At 40.3% G+C, this 17,255-nt stretch overlaps 1 protein-coding gene across 1 annotated transcript in view; it reads left to right on the top strand.

Annotated features, from left to right (window-relative positions):
* Nucleotides 1–3,607: 3,607 nt before the first annotated feature.
* SRPK1 (SRSF protein kinase 1) overlaps nucleotides 3,608–17,255 on the top strand; it is a 19,318-nt gene continuing 5,670 nt past the window's right edge. The window contains exons 1-10 of the mRNA XM_009081926.1: nucleotides 3,608–3,618; nucleotides 9,612–9,730; nucleotides 10,847–10,955; nucleotides 11,359–11,446; nucleotides 11,697–11,784; nucleotides 13,182–13,288; nucleotides 13,950–14,115; nucleotides 15,119–15,144; nucleotides 15,629–15,842; nucleotides 16,124–16,549. Of these exons, the coding sequence (XP_009080174.1) occupies nucleotides 3,608–3,618; nucleotides 9,612–9,730; nucleotides 10,847–10,955; nucleotides 11,359–11,446; nucleotides 11,697–11,784; nucleotides 13,182–13,288; nucleotides 13,950–14,115; nucleotides 15,119–15,144; nucleotides 15,629–15,842; nucleotides 16,124–16,549 (1,354 nt within the window). The remainder of the gene's footprint in view (nucleotides 3,619–9,611; nucleotides 9,731–10,846; nucleotides 10,956–11,358; nucleotides 11,447–11,696; nucleotides 11,785–13,181; nucleotides 13,289–13,949; nucleotides 14,116–15,118; nucleotides 15,145–15,628; nucleotides 15,843–16,123; nucleotides 16,550–17,255) is intronic.

The following is a 17,255-nucleotide window of genomic DNA, read 5'->3' as shown; positions in this document are numbered from 1 at the left end:
GCCCGGCCGCAGCCTGCGCTCCCCTCTCTGCAGCCCCCGCAGCGGTTGGGTAACTGGTGCCTTTGACCAGCTTCTCTCGACTCTCTTCCCCCTCTTTCCGCCTCGGCTTGCCGAAAGCATGCCGCGATGCGTGATTTCTTCTCTCTCTGACTTTGGTGCTTTCGCATGGCTTCTCTCTCACCGCAGGAATGTCACAAGTCTATGTGTGGTGAGCTTTCGGGTGCAGATCTAAAAAGTAGAAGAACTGGAGTAAATACTAAGCAGTGGCTCCTACCAGACTGCGTTAAGTACTGCGTCCGGTGGTGCTCATGGATTGCTTTCTAGTGAAAGGCAGTGTAGATCCCAGAGCTGGTGCTGTGTGCTCTGTAAAAGGCTGCTTATTTCTGTAGAGTCTCTGATCCCTCCGGAGTCTTTTGTACTTGGGTGCCTAGGAAGCAAAGGTGTTTAATAAGTTAGGCTTTGGGGTGGGAATTGGAGGTTTTTTCCTTTAGGCTAGAGTAATGCTTTCTTAGGCACTTCCTCAGGCAAATCCCAGGGATTTCAATCTTTCTTTTCTCCCAGCCAAGATTCAGTTGTTTTGAGATGGTGCTTTTGAGGAGTGAGGAGTGTTAACTGAAGTCTTTGGGAGATGTGGCTTGTGGTGCCTGGTATTGTTTGAAGATAGTATCAGGACAGTTTTTAAAATCTCTTTTTCTAAATTCTGTATTAATAATCCATTGTTTAATTCTATACATGTTACTTTTTTTCCTTTTCTAACTGCAGACAAACAATACTGACTGCCAATAGAGTCCACAGGGCAGCTGGAAAGACTGATTTCTGTGTAAATTCTGAGGTTGCTGAATGGTAACTTCCAGTGCTGGCATGTTGGTGTTTTTTAAATCCTTTTTAACCACGTGTTCAGGACAGGGTAACTGCATGTACTTCATGTCGTGCGACTAAAAGAACCCAGTGTCAGCCTCTAATTTCAGGTACAGTTTCACAACATTTATACTATTTAAATACAAAGCTGCTCTAGTTAAATCTTCTAAAGAAAGCTTAACTGGGTTGTCGTGAGATTTTCCATAAAATCTAAACTTGAAACCACATGGAGTATGCTTTTAATATGTGATGTTCTGTGGTAGTTTAGATCACGCATAAAATCTTTTTTCTATAATACGTTTTTCTATACATGCACAGTAAAAAGTGTGAAGCTACTGATTCTAAAAGGTTAGTGAGTGTTATGAATTATCACACTATGAGTAAGTGTAAAAATGTAGAGAAAGTTGTGAGCGGATTTAAAACAGTTCAAAATACCTCTCTTTTTAAAAATGAGCTACACCTGCTCTGAGTTTACTTACAAACCCAGTCTGGTTAAAAACAAAACCCACTTGGAAAGGTTAAAATAACAATGAACGGTGTATCATACAAAACTGGGAAGTTACTGCTTTTTTCCATCATTCAGTAGTTACAGTACTGCCTGTTAGGTTCAGACAAGACCAGACTAAACTGGTTATTTACAGAAACATCTTGTAAATACTAGTTATGATTCTGTATATACGTTTTCTTGTAGGAAAGTCAACCACATTCTTAATTTTCTGTAAATTCAGGATGTTTCTATTTCTTTCCATCCTTCCTGTCTTAAAAGTTTTGTTTGATATCAGTCAAGGAAAGAATGCATTTATCCTAACACTCTCCTGTAGAAAGAGAGCGGGCAGAGTTTCTTGGAATTACAAAGGTGAAACACCTGTGTTTTCCCATTGCAGTAAAACTACCCCAAATGATTTTGGTAATCTGGGGGATTCATTAAGCCAGCTGTCTCAAATGCTTGCTCAGGAAGCTTCTACTTGCCTAGCCTGCTTGTTGCCTTCATCTCTACCACTGTGCAGGTGGAAGAATATTGTGGCTGTGTACCTTTGCTTAGGTTCCATTCTTGTGAGAACTGAGGAGGAGTAAGGATAGGGAGAGTGACAGCTGAATGCCTTGGAGGGACAAAATGAAAGCTTAGATACAGCGAGATCCTGAGTCCTAATGCTGACTGTCACTCAGTTGCTTTGCGGCCTTGAGTGAAGCATTGATTTCAGTTTCTTCTTAATTTCACCTTTTTTCCATTAGATAAAGATGAGGAATTAGAATTAAATTGTTTTAATCTAAATTATTTTTAGAAAATTAGGCATTTAATGTTAAGAGTATGTTAGGAAATATGCATGTCAAAGCTTTGGTTGCTAACAAAACACAGGGAATTTGATACATATTCTACTGCAGTGTGTATTGCTGCCCAGAGGTAGGTTTTCTGAAAGCTATCTAGGGAAGAATGTGATGTATTAGTTTTACCATTTCTTGAGGTGTGAGCATCTTGACTGCTAACAGTCACTTGATTCCCAAAAACACTCAAGAAAGCTTGCCTTTAAAAAAGGAGCTTGTAGGCTTACAAGTATTTTTTCATACCAAAACTTTAGTAAGCCTTAGTAACTTTGACTGTAAACTCTTCAGACAGCTCTATCTGGTGAGATGCATTCAAGTCCCATGGGAGGTGGGAGAGATGCACAGTGCTTTCCTGGGAATACTTCTTGTACCAGTTTTCCTTGTATGATTTCTGTGGAACTGAAAACACAATTCTCTTGTGTTTCATGAGCTGTCTTGGATGGGGACGTCCTTGAATGCAGCAGGAGGAAGGTGTGATGGGTGTGCCAACAGTTCGGCCTGTCATCTGCCACGAGGTGGCTGCTTGGTGCTTTGCAGGTCTCCTGCAGCACAGACCAGGCCAAACGTGCTGGCAGTGTAATGCCTTGGTGCAGCAAGGTAGTGACTGTTTAGGAAGCAGTGCAGGCTAACAAGAGATCATCAGCTTGATATTTGAAGACCCCAGGTGCTGTTTGGAGTGGAATGCTGCTTTGTTCAGAAGTGATGCTGAAGCCTGGCATCTACCTGCTTTCATTTGAAAGAGATTCATAGAATCATTAAGGTTTAAGCAGACCTCGGAGGTAATTAAGTCCAACCTATGACCAGTCATCACCTTATCAATTACATCAGAGCACTAATTGCCATCTCCAGTCATTTCTTGAATGCGTCCAGGGATGGTGACTCCACCACCTCCCTGGGCAGCCCCTTCCAGTGCTTTCAGTGAAAAAATCATTCCCAAGAATTCCTTTTTTCTTCTTCATTCCATATGCTAAAAGACCGTTGTACTATGTGAACAAACGCTTAATATATGAGGAAGATCTAGTATTTAGTTCAAAACTCTGCTTCTGTTTGAAAATACAAGCTTCTATTTAAGCTAAAATGCAAATATATTTGTACTTTGCCAATGTCTCTCGTAATTTGTAATGGAATTGGGCACTTGTGAGTGTTAAATCATAATTGCCAGTAAAATAACGTGGGTTTTTTCCTGTCTGCATTTTATATTGCAAGGCCTTAGAATTGCACTGTTTTCTTTGTACTAGCAGAAAATTACTCTTTAGATTATTACTGAGATTAGGAGCTGGAGTTAAAAACTAGTCTGAAACGCCCATCCAGATTCAAAGCAGTTAAAGAAACAGGCAAGAAAATGAACAAAAAGTTCTGTATTAGAGCTCATTTCTCTGAAATGAAGTAAATGAGTGTATTACCTAGATCTGGGCTGCAGGTCTGTATGATGTGTAGGTGATAGGTATTTCATTGGCAGGCCCAAATGATAATACTGTTTCATCAAATCCAGTATCTTTCATGTTTCAGGAAAAGTTGGCCTACTCATGTTCAAAACCAGCAGTTCTGTGTAAGGGTTGTCAAACATATTGTACTTCAAAGCAGAACATTTTACTACAAAGGTAGTGGCAGCCATACAGTATGTGGCTTGCTCTGAAAAACATGCAGATCTGAAGTACTTTTTTCTAATTCTGCATTGCACTGGTGATTTTGTTTAAGTTTCTTACAGGCTTTACTGAGTGGGAGATGCTTTTTCACAGGACATTCGGTAGATCTGTGTGTCCCTCTACTCCTGCAGGGAGGGCAGCAGCAGAGCTGTTAGTAGTCTTGCTCTCTTCCCAAATGCTTGCAATATGCCTTATTTTCAAGAAGCTGTTTTACAGTTACCTGTAATGTTCTGGAAAGACTCTTGACATGCAGTGAAACCTCACTTCTTTCTTCCTTCTCTATAGAATTGCTGTGGAGAGAGATGCAGTTAGTTTTTCCATCTGTGCAGTGTGGGGAGCAGAAAATTCTCAGTAGGATCTGATACTTTCTGGTTTGTTATTGTATGCCTTGCTCGTATCACTTCTGTTTTTGAGAAGCCCTGGAGTTCTGACAAACCTCTTGGTTTTTTCCTCAACTTTTTCGAAGCTTTGCTTGGGATCAGGGTCTTAGATTATGTTTTCCTCACTTGTCTTTCGTAATTAATACCAGGAATATGTCTTTTGAAAGTATTTTGAGCCTAAGTTTAAGGTAGAGCCAGAATGCATTGGCCACAGATATTTTTTTTTCATTCTAATACAGAAGTGATTATCAGACTATGAGAGGGCACAGCTGAAGATCTCCTGGTTTCCATGGAATCCCCTTGGTTTGTAGTAGCTGGAATAGCAGACAGTTCTACAAACAGCTTGTTAAGTGCTTGTGTGGGGGAGCAGCAGGTATGGAGAGCAAGATGATGATTGCCTGTTACTTGTGTATTAGTGCTGTTCTCATGTGGAAGCCATTACTTACCTTCAAACTGAGCTCCCACACAGACCCATTAGTCAAAAGTACGTCTTGGTGCCTCTGAGTGCTGTTCTTTAAGAGCAAAGTGTTCGATCCTCTCCAGTCTTCTTTTAAGCTCTTGACACTGGTATTCTTGTAGCTCTGGGATGGCTGCCTGCAGCAGCAAGTATTGTGGAACCCATGCTGGTGCCACTCCTTGGCGTGAGGAGCACAGCTTTCTGATTGCACTGTCTGTACTAACAGACATGACTGTGGTCTCTCATCCTTCGGATGATGTTGGATCTACCTACATGCAAATCTGTAAGAACCCATGTTGTGCAATTGAGACTTCTTAATCAATTTTTACCTTATTTTGTCTCTGTGGACCAAATAAGTGGTTCTATTAAAAACTGGCAAGAGAATTCAAAAAGTGTTTTTCCAAGTTCTTTGAACACCTTCTGTAAAGGACCAAGTGAGTGACTGAAATCTTAGTTTCTGCAAATAATAGTTAGTGTCCCTGCTGCACCTTGCAGAGGTGGGCAGAGTTGTTGGGTGATATCTTCGATGAATGTGGAGCAAAATCTTGTCTCCAGTAATATGAAGAGGTTTGGCAATGCTAAGCTGTTAAAAGGATGTTGAGATTTCAGTGATCTTTTAAGACAGTGTTTTAGATGTACAACCAGCTGAATCCAATTCTTCTTTAAACCTCTTGGTTTAAAACTGCAGGGCCAGCTTCAGTGTCTTTTATTACTAAAGTCCTCCCTTGCAGAGAATTCTCTAAATTATTACCTACGATGTCATATTGTTGCTGACTTGTTTCCCGTATCGCTTACATAAACCAGCAGGATAAACAGGCACAGGAAATGGCTGGTAATTCTTCTGCCCTGTTGGAGGATGATGTTACCTGCTGCTGCTGTGAGAAGTTCTCAGTTCAACTTTTTAATGAAGATTTGACTCCTCTTGCTTGTTTTGTAACTTCTAAGTGTAAAGGATGAGTTTTTCTTGTAACTCTGGATGGGGAAGTTTGGAGTTACTTCAGAAAATTACTTTTTACTTTGAACGCCCTTTGGCTGCTGCGTGATTGTGCTGTCATTTCTCTATCAAAAGGTTGGTCTGTCAGCAGTTACCACGATCCTTGTCTTCAGCTGAGCTTTGAATGCAGTGGGCTATTGAATAGGCAAATAAAACCGGCTGGTTCAGAAAGATGAAACAAAATATCTGACTGAATTTCTAACTTCATTAGAGGATAGATTGAGACAGGTAGACATCAAGAGAAGGAGGTGAATCTTTTTATGCTCACCCCCCCTAACGTGACTGAATTTGCAGGAAGATCAGCTGAGAGCAAGCCCCAGCCTTGCTGCACGGCCCTTCACCTGCAATGCAGTGCTGGGCAGCTGCAGCTTGGTGCTGGAGGCAAATCCCTCTTCTCCCTCACTCTTGCACAAAGCTTTGCTGCGTTCAGGAAGAACCAGCCCCTCTGCCTGCTGCTGATGTCCTCCTGCTTCCCGAACAGTGTGGCGTCTGATTTTTGATGGCTTTTTCCAAAACTATTGGGCTGTCTTCGGGAATATCTTTATCAATGGGAGGCCGTGCTTCGTGCAGGTACGTTACCCTCTTTAATTTTGTCTTGTGAATTTGTAGTTCTTCAGGTGCTGCTAAGAGAATAAGGGCTTTTGGGAGGGTCTCAAAGCATGGATTCACTTGAATTCCATAGATCTAGCATTTTGCCTTAGCATTGCTGTTCCACATTTTTTTTCTTAAGTAAAATATTGCTGTATAGTTGTAGAGAGACTCTGCAGATCCAGTTTACTCTGATGATTAATTAACACATTGAGAGAGCAAAAGAAAAAGGTGTTCGGGGTGTTCTTGAGTAGATAAGTATGACTACAAAAAAAATGGTATCCTAGAACAGCTGTTTTTAAATGTGTAAACAATCATTTAGTATAGGGGTTTTATGTACTTCATCTGCATTTTGCAGCATTGCTGACAGCTGTTTCAGCTGTCATCTTTAAATACCACGTATGGATTTTTTCTGCTGTCTTTAACAGCCTTTTGTGCCTTTCAGAGTACTGTCTTTGTGAGCAAAGCAGACAGATAAGGGTTCTGATTTTGTGTACTGGTTTTTCTTAGGTATTAATACATACTCTGCACTGATTAAATCTGTCTTAATCCACATCTGCAGCTGGCATGGTCATTTTGGGGGAAGAAGGTGGTGGGGTGTAATAACACCAAATGAATTTTCACAGGAAGGCAATGGAATGAGATGTGTTTTGGAGGAGATTTCATAAAGGAGATAGCCCTGTATAAATTATGTTACCTGAATATGGCTTTCTCACATTTGTTGGTATATTAGGTTATAGTATAGGAGCAAAATGCTTTTGGATCCACATGATAGACTCAGATTCAGACTACAGTGTGTGTCGTGTGATACAGTCAGCAGCATTATTTGTCAGCTCCTTAGGAGGGGCACAGAAAGCTCCCAAGAGAATGGGATTTAGTGCTTCCAGTAACTTCTTCCTTGATGCATGAAATTACTGTTATTGAAAAGCACTGAGACTGCAGAATGGTGTGATGCTTCTGTTTGCATCAGTGGTTCTTAAGGTGAATTTTCTTTTGAATCCTTTCTAATCCCCTACATCTTGTGCAGCTAAAAAGGTGAAAATCTTGAAACAGCATTGGGGAGAATTACTCTACTACTCATGGTATGTGTGTGGCTCCTGGGCTTAAAATCTTTCTGTTCGATTCAGCATTCTTGTTCTTCACCCTGTCTATAGGATTTGTAGTCTTATGAGCATCAAGTCTCCCCTTCAACCATTCTGCCCATGGCCCTTTCTTACCTTTGCTGCCTGCTCTTAATTTGGGGATAATGTGTGATTTTATTCATATCTCTGTTGTCCCCAAAGGAATGTAGCAGTTTTAAAGCCTCTTTTTGTCCTGCAAGACTTTCTACATCCACTACCCCCAGTTTCCTTCTTCCTACCCCTGACTTAAAATTCTGAGACTCATGGTGGCGAAAAGTCTAAATACTAAATATCTTGAGGCTGGATCAAGCTACAGGATTGTTAGTAAACATCTCATTAGCCTGGCAGTCTTGTTTTGTGATTTGAAACCACTAAGTTGTGCTTCTTACCTGTTCCTGAATTAAAAAGTCAGCAGACTTACTAACTCTCACAACAGACTGAAAGTAAGTGTCAGGTGATTGGGTTGTGCCTGAAATGACCTTCATAGCTCTTCCTTGATTTAATGAACTTCATCTGTAGGTTGTCAATGGCTGCAAATTTAGTCATCAGATTGGAATGCATGATTTTTCCCATTTTAGGATCCATAGATATTGAAGATGACTGTAGTTTTAATGTGTAGTACTGTATTTAACATGTGAAGTCTCAGCAGAGTGCATGTGTAGTAGGCGAATGCTGAACATTCATTCTGCTGTATAACTAGTCGAAATGCAAATGCTGAATTTCCTCCATAGCTTAAGATTAGTTAGTACAGCCATGATACAGTGTGCAAGACTCCAGCTCGGGTATAGGTTGTGAAAACTGTATCCTGCATATGTTGGCACCACTGGCATAGCTGGTAGGTGTCTCGGGGGTTCCTCCTACTTCGAGCAGAATGGCTTGAATTTGAAGGAGGGTGGTGGAAGGCCTCAGTGTTGTCAGCTGCTTCTCCTGAACAACAGTTTCAATACAAAAAGCTTCTGCTGGTTGTGAAGAATGTTCTCTTGTGCTTGCACGTCGTTGCTGTAATGAAGTTTGCTGCCCACCTCTTTGGACAACTCCGGCTTTTTTTAGTATCTCCTACTTCTAAGGAAAGCAAGCTTAATGTTGATATCCTGCAGTACGTTGCCCTTAAATCTTGCCATTGCAAATGGGCTATAGGCATTGTTTTCATTATAAATGTTTGCTTTGTATAAAAAGATCTTGAATATTAAACTTTTGAATTCAACCCTTTCCTGTAATGCTTTGTAAAGTAAATAAATTACCTGATTTAGTATTATCCTTTCATGAGCTGTTTGGCTGTGATCAGTGTGATGCCATGAAGGAGTTGAGACATGGGATATTGCATATGTTTTAACTCAGGAAACTTGAACATGTGAATGCCTGAGAGCACTGAGGTGGCCTTTGCTGACGCAATCTTCACAAGCAAGAATTTGGTGAAAAGTTAAAAGTTGCTGACGCAATCTTCACAAGCAAGAACTTAGAGTAGCACATTTGGTGAAAAGTTAAAACGCCTAAAATTAGTGTTTTTATTTATGAGTGTGGGAGTTAAAGAACCCCCACCACCTCAGTGACTGATTTCCATCATTTAAGTGAAAGAGACAAGCTAGAAATGCAGCCTACCACAAGAACAGGAGAAGTAAAGGTCAATACTAGTGGCTTTAGAGTTCTAAAGTGTTGGAAGCAGAATGATGGTTAAATGTTGATTTGACCTTGGACGTAATGGACAAAGGGCACACTGGTTTAATTTTTTTTCCAAAGGAGTAAAAATGAATTTATGTTAGTCTTCAAAATTGTATTCACCAACGCTTAAATTTCCAGGTTTTATATGGGATAACATCTGAAACACAAATTTGCTTTAGAAAAGTCCTCACTGAATGAAAGGCTGAGAAAGGGGCTCAAAGAGACTAACATTTTGGTTGGGATCGCTAGGTTTGTAACTTGCTATCTTGTCTGGTCTTTTCTTTGTCATATATACCAAGTGAATCTAGGGTATTAAGTTGTATTTCAAAAACATCTCTTATTATCAACCCTATGTTCAGTACAAATACAAAACATAGCCCCATACTAGCCACTGGGAAGAAAATTAACTGTATCCCACCCCCAGCCAGCACAGCTAGCTTAGGAGTAAAAGCATTTAAATGTGAAGAGTTTTCCTCAGGGCTGAATATTGCATCTCTTCCATTATTAGCAATCCCTCGTGTGACCTGAAAGCTTCTGAACTGTAGAGTAACGTGTATGTGAGACATGCAGTGTGTTCTCTTTCAGACCTGACACTCAGCATCGGGGCCCTGCTGCACATTCAGAGAATGATCTTCCAGAGCAAGAGGAAGAAATCCTGGGATCAGATGATGATGAACAAGAGGATCCAAATGATTACTGTAAAGGTGAGAACTTTCCTGTTTAAGATGCAGGATTTTCAGTGTAATCAAGAAGTTCCCCCCATTTCCTATTTGCTATAGAGAATCAAAATAGACTGCCTCTTACATTAAGTGTGTTTTGAAACTGCATGAAGATAACATTTTTCAAGCCAACTAGCTCTTCTCCAAATTTCTCTCTGTCATCAGTCAGGATTTGAGTTGGAGAGCTCTTTTTAATGCATGAGTTTAAAGCTGTTAACTTTTCCTCTGTGCTTGAGGGCTTTCAATATCGATAAAAACATGTAGGTGTTTAATTCATTTTTGTCATTATGAAAAGGGCACTTTTAAAGCCTTCAAATCCTTGTCAAGTTCTTTGGTTTTCTTTTGAAGATCAGATCATCATCTTGGTATCCATTCTTGAGATAACTTTGTGCCTGCAAGTAGTCTTCCACTCTTTCTCTGAGTAGAAACTAAATGCAGAGCAAATGGAAATGCCAAATCACAATTTCTTCTCTTTGTTTTCTTTTCTGCCAGTTCCCTTGTATGGCCTTCATGTCTTTATTTGTGTTATGGAATCCTCCTGCATAGTCAGTGGCTTGGGAGAGATGAGGGGTACAGGGAGCAGACTTGCCTGTTTTCAGTGGTGATGTTAAATGGCAAAGTGGCTTTCAGTCAGAAAAGCAACTGCAGGGAAATCTCTGTTGGTATCTCAGGTGCAGTACTCTCATGTTATGGGGTCAGAGTATGCAAAAGCAATGCTGGTGTTTGAAAAGATTCTGTTACTGGCCATCACAATGCTGTGTTTTCCAAAGCTGGTGAGCCTGGCAGACTTGAGATGCTTTCCCCAAGGAAATAATATTTTGTGATGCTGCAGGATTTCATCCATTAAAAAGATGGAAATGTCAGTCATTCCAGTTCAGTTACATTAAAACTTGTCAGTCAGCTAGAGAGCTGTTCACAGTTCTTCCTCTAGCATACTGTGTATTTGTTTTAACAAAATCCAGTTAAAGAAACACTGGCATTAGTTTACACGATTACAAATTTAAATACAAGTCTGCCTCAAGCTGTGATGCTTGTTCCACATACCTGTTCTTTGGCACTTGCATGATCTCTTGATAAATCAACTTCTCACTATTTTTCTAGGTGGTTACCACCTTGTGAAAATAGGAGATCTCTTTAATGGACGATACCATGTTATTCGGAAGCTTGGATGGGGCCACTTCTCCACTGTGTGGCTGGCTTGGGACATACAGTAAGTCTTTCTGTTCTAGTTTTTTTTTACATTTGTGGTCAGAAAACATCTTTTTACTATTAGATTAAAATACAAAATATAGCTGTCCACATTCTGACACAGAAGTTTCTTTTGATACTGTGCAGGTGTGTGGGAGGGAGTTAACAGGACAAACCACATACGTGGAACGAGTGCTCTTTCTTATGTTCAGCAGTGTCTGACCTATTATTTCATTTCACAAGAAATGACTAACAAGAATGTTTTATAAAGTAAGACTCAACAACAGTCTTTGAGTGTTTGAACCTTTTTTTCCATAATACCTGAAATAAGCTCTCTTGCATGCAAAAGAATTGGGATAATCCTGGAGGATAAGTTCTTTGTATGAGTATTAACAGTTTCTAATTTACTTGCCACATGTACATAGAGGGAAGAGATTCGTGGCAATGAAGGTGGTGAAGAGTGCAGAGCACTACACAGAAACAGCACTGGATGAAATCAAGTTGCTAAAATCGGTGAGCATCTGAGTTGGATTCTATTTTTTTGTGGATTTTTTTTCATTTTTGTTTGTTTTGGGGTTTTTTTGAGGATTTTTTTAGTGGGGTTTTTTTTCTTTTCATTTGTCATGGGCTTGCTGTTTCTGGATCATCTAGCTGCAAGGAATTTGTATAGGAACCTAACAGTAGTGCAGTAGGTCTAACTTCGAACATATTCTTGCCTGGTAATTACGTCAAGAAGTACAGAATTAATCCTCTTTCTCTCCAGGTCCGCAACAGTGATCCAAATGATCCAAGTAAAGAAAGAGTTGTTCAGTTATTAGACGACTTCAAGATTTCAGGAGTTAATGGTTCTCGTATCCTTTTGTGGAATAAAAGCAAAGACTTGCATAAGGGTGGGAGTTGGTTGGGTAGCTGTGCTAGTTGCCTGGTGAGCCAATGCCCAGGCATCCCTTTTCTTACCCAAGGAAACCTGCTGTAGAATGGTCTGCCTCAAAACTGCCTGCTAAGAAGTCAGAATGATCATTCAGCTAGATGTAATGTGTTAAGCCATGGAGACAGCACTGCTTAGTTGTGCTTTGAACGTGAGCTATGGAGTGACTGCTGCTGATTTGGGACTGTAGGGCTTAGTGTCAGAGGTACCTTTGAGGCAGGACAGCCCATTGATCTCAACCCTGCAATTTTGCAGGCAGCCTGTCAATAACTTACTGTTTAAGTAAAGCAATACAAAATGTTAAGATCAGTAGCTGAAAACAGCAAACACGTGCCATCTATAACTTGATGATAAGCTTGTTTTCTAGTTATGGAAGCATCGTACTTTATCGTTGTTAGGAAGTGATTAGTAGCAAGTCCTAACAATGGAACCTTAAAATTTGAAAGTTGGACTTTTGTGCACATTTTCACTTTGTGATAGGCTTAAATTTTACTTCCATCAGAATTACTAGGCTTCTTGAGAGAACTGACCTGTAGATTATAAATGTTCTAACACTTTAGAAAAGAGTAGGCACATAATGTACTTCCTCTATTAACTTTTTTCTAAGTAAATGTTGACTTGATCTTTTATTTTTTAGACTCTTGTGAAATGTGTGCTTTCTGCCAGTGTAGAAGAAAAGCAGCCTGATGAACTCTTAGGAGTTTGGCTTCTAAAGGGAAGGCACTGTACTGAATATGCCAGTAGAGTGACTGTAGCCATTGAGGTCTTAAAACCAAAAAGCAGATAATGCTATTGTTGAAGTCCAGGCTTGTCAAAAGTTGTTTTGATGGTAAAGAGGCAATGGAGGGCAAAGAAAGTAACATAATTGTTCTGAAGATGACTTAGGAAATGGAAATTTTATTATCTTTTCAGGTAATGCTGGTACAGAGAGATCTGGCATTGAGTTTTGTCTGGGGCAGAAGCTTAGTCTGTTCCAAAATGTACACTGCTGGCTAGAAGCCCTGGCACTACTAGCAGGAAATGCTAATGCACGCTTGCTTGTGTAACTAGCTTCCACTCAGAACAGGAGATGGTACTGCTGCAGTAGAATCATTGTGCTAACCAACTCCATCCCTCTGTATTTTATGTTTCAGGTCACAGCTCTGTTTTGTAGGATAGGGTGGTGCTGTTGAGGCAGCTTTTCTAAGCTGTGTCAGTAGGATGAGGGTTCTTTATGTTAATTGAGTGCTTAGCCGGTACGGGTTTCTTTTGATCCTCAGTCCTGGGAATTCAGGGCTCCTTGGGTCAGGATGTCCATTATTTTCCTTAATTGAGTTCCAGATATCTGTATGGTGTTTGAAGTTCTAGGGCATCATCTCTTGAAGTGGATCATCAAGTCAAATTATCAGGGACTTCCACTCCCTTGTGTCAAAAAAATCATCAAACAGGTAAGTTCCAGTTCTGACTGTACTGTTCCCTGGACTCAGTTAAAACTCTTTCACTAATCTTTCTCATGTCCAAGAAAACGGAAGTTCAAAATCAGTGGTATCTCTCTCACGCGACAAAATATTCTTGGGTTAATATTTTCTTTCTCTACTGCAAACCCCTTCTGCTACAGGTAGTTATTTTCTGACACAAATCATGATGGGAGTCTGGCTTTGCTTATAGCCTCTTCTTACCCTGGTCATTCCTCAGAAATGAATTTTTTTTAAAACTGTCACAGTAAGTGCAGTGCTTAATGATGGGAAGAGCAAGAGAAACCAGTTCTCCCTACTGGATGGTTGCCTAAGAAGAAACATCTTTCTGTGTGTGAGGTGGAGGGGAAGAGAGTGTGACTTCATTGTAGAATATTAAAATTACATTTTCTACTGTGGTAAGTTAAGAGGGTAAATAGTGTTTTTTCAAATCATAGCTAAAATCTGTATGAAAATCTCTTGTTCCGTGGAACTGGGTAGTAACCACTGACCACATTAGCTTTGAACTATTCTCAAACATGGAAGCCCTTCAGGTTCATAGGCCATCCAAGGCAATTTTGCATTTTTACTTCACTCTCAATTTGCTCAGTCTTTGCTTTGTCCAATGGTTGAATTCCTTCTCTCTTGTCTTCAGGTTCTTCAGGGTTTGGATTACTTGCATACAAAATGTCGAATCATCCATACAGATATTAAACCTGAGAACATTCTTCTGTGCGTCAATGACCAGTACATTCGCAGGCTGGCTGCAGAGGCAACAGAGTGGCAGAGATCTGGGGCTCCCCCACCATCTGGCTCTGCAGGTGATTTGGGGTTTTTTCATGTGATTTTTTCCCCCCCCTGAAAATTGATGCTATTTCCTCCACATACCCCCAAATCATCACTAGGCTCACTAAGGAAAACAGGAGTATAGTGGAATGATAATGCAAGCAACCTGTGAAAACCCAATGGCAAATTATGAAGTTAGTCATAAGTTATAACTCAAAGGTGATTGGGAAGGTAGTTGTTTGTGTAAGAAAAATGGATGGAGGATGCTGGCACCTGTTTTTAACACAGCTAACCTGGCACTAATAAAAGTGGTAGTGCACTCAGGCTTATGTAGCACAGTTTGGATACACTCAGTATAGGACTGGAGTGAAAATGCAGCAACATACTTCTCACCTTTTCTTCAAAAGTTTATTACCTTTCATTGCGTGATGCTGGAAATGCATTTGATGAAAGTCTCAACAAGACAATTTGTTGTCAGTTTGCTGAACTCTGGAAATCTGTGTAACAGAAACAGCTTTCTTGACATGCCAACGTCCCTAAAGATCTGAGAGCAAAATTTTCTCTTGTTCCTTGTGTTCCTCTTCAGAATATCCATCTGTACCGTTGTGTACTTTTCGAGAACTACTGCACTGTGTATTGGAAGGTTCTGTCAGTCATAATCTTAGGACACCAACATTGAGCTGAGCCCATCATAGCATAGCTTAGGGAAGCTCCCTCAAGTTTGGTATTTTAAGCTTTGATTTGCATTTTCATTTCAGTAAGATGCATAATACATGCAGTAGATGCAGCTACATGACAAGAAGTTTTAAGTATTTGGTATCAGTCAAGCAAGTCTATCTGGAATTTTAATTATGCATTTACTCATTTAATGTTTTACTCTTTTGTTGTTGTTGTGTTTGGGTAGGGAAATGAACCTTCAAAATAACATTTGCCGATATCATTAAAATGTTCTTACCAAACCACATAGGAAAAAGCTTACCTTAAGAATGTAGTTTTTGGATATAAACACTAATTTACTAATCTTACTTTCCTTTTCAGTGAGCACTGCACCACAGCCAAAACCAGTAAGTGTAATAGTTTTCATCTGTAAGTATCCATCTACTGATTGTATCTAGTTTATTGTTTCATAATCCAGTCAGCGTTAAGTGTAAGCCACCTTACGTCAGAAGAAGAAGTGTGATTTATGTTTGGCATAGGCATCAAGTTCAATGCTGTCTTGGAGATGTAAATAGTACTGGCTTATACATCACCAGAACAAGGAGTCCTTGTGGTGATCTCAAGGTCTGTGGTGAAGGTGACTGTACTCTGTGGAGTCTGACATCCCTCACTTGGAAAATAATGTAGGTTTCTCAGGACAGGGTGAAAATGCACTGATGACAGCCATAGACAGCCAGTTCAAAAACCATAATAGCTGCTTTACATCCGGGAGAAGAGCTGTCTCCAGCATTTTTACCCCAGACTGCTTCCTCAGCTCTAAAATAAACTAAAACTTGGTGCATTTTGGATTTATTGAAATACAAAATGCTAAATCTGCTTGCTTCTGTGTAGGCTGATAAAATATCAAAGAATAAGAAAAAGAAGTTGAAAAAGAAGCAGAAACGGCAGGCTGAGCTGTTAGAGAAGCGAATGCAGGAGATAGAGGAAATGGAGAAGGAAGCAAGCCCTGGGCCAACACAGCCTGAAGATGAGGAAGAAGCTCAGACCCCCCTGGAAACACTCATAAAAGTTTGTCCACCAGAGGAAAATGACAGCAAAAAGACAGGTATGGACCTAAAGTAGTGCTGACATGGAATGGACAGTGTTGTCCATTCGCTCATGTGGGCGTGAGGAGAGAGTACCTTTAGTAGAGGTGGTTGTCATTTACCTTGATTGCATTGCAGTCCACCCATCGAAAGAGACTGGGACGTTTTCTGTCGCAAACTGAGTTAATGAAGGATTGTGTTCAGTTGTTTTGGGAGCTCCCTACTTCTGAGGGCTCCTTGAACAGCTTCCAGCTATTCGTTTAGCTGTATTCTGCTATTTTCTCATTTTCCACTCTTCCAGCTGAAGTCCTTGTGCAAGACCAATCTAATCTAATGGAAAGCAGCGTGGAAAAATGTGTAACAGAAATAAACTGCAATGGAGTGATACAAATGTCGGACTTCACAGGCTCTGGGAATCAAGGGTCTGTGCGACTTGAGGATGACCTTCATAATGCCAATGACTGTGGCAATCACCCTCATACACAGGAGACTGAGAGCTTCCATAGCTGTAATCACAGTCAGCGTAACAGCGACTCAGAGAACAGGCCTCAAGAAGCCCTGTCAGACTTGTTTGTGTCCTTAGTGTCGGAGGATCCCATGGTGTGCCAGCCCACATCCAGCGAAGAGCAGTCACTCCGTGAGCAGATTAACAATTTTCAGGAACACATCCAGACAGAGATCCCTTCAGAGGACGAGAACGAGAATAATAGCCCATCGGATGACAAAGGTATAAGAGAGACCTCGTAAGAAAGGGCTCCTTTCTCCTTGATATGGGAGAGTTCTGTTACAACACTTCATCACAGTATTAATAGAAACATGCATTTTGTAGGCTGATGTGATCAAGTTTGAGACTTTTCCTGCCTGGAATAATTAACCTGGCAGTCATGCTCCAAGGCATTTGTTGTTTGTGAGCTTCTAATCGTAGTTGTACGTTAGTTTTGGCTTCTGAATGCTTAAGTATTCCCACTTAAAAAGTACCTATACATTTGTTTTTCAGTGTAGGAACATTCATTCCTTTGAATCAGATGTTGCTTATGTGATTTTCATTAATAGTCAAGAACTTAAGTCTACAGTGTTGCTTATGTGATTTTCATTAATAGTTAAGAACTTAAGTCTACAAATTGTCACTGGCTGTTAAATTAGGGTGTAAGTATGTTAAGTGTGTTCTTAGAGTTTTGTTCTTATTATGGAGCACAGGTAACTCCTCTCAGTTACTCTAGATGGTTAGATGTGTTCCCAGAACTGAAGACGTTGCTTATGTGATTTTCATTAATAGTTAAGAACTTAAGTCTACAAATTGTCACTGGCTGTTAAATTAGGGTGTAAGTATGTTAAGTGTGTTCTTAGAGTTTTGTTCTTATTATGGAGCACAGGTAACTCCTCTCAGTTACTCTAGATGGTTAGATGTGTTCCCAGAACTGAAGACCTGAAAC

Source organism: Acanthisitta chloris, unplaced genomic scaffold (genome assembly GCF_000695815.1).
Source record: "Acanthisitta chloris isolate BGI_N310 unplaced genomic scaffold, ASM69581v1 scaffold6819, whole genome shotgun sequence".
NCBI lineage: Eukaryota > Metazoa > Chordata > Aves > Passeriformes > Acanthisittidae > Acanthisitta > Acanthisitta chloris.
The sequence above is the reverse complement of the archived record's forward strand: the minus strand, read 5'-3'. Positions and strand labels throughout refer to the sequence as shown.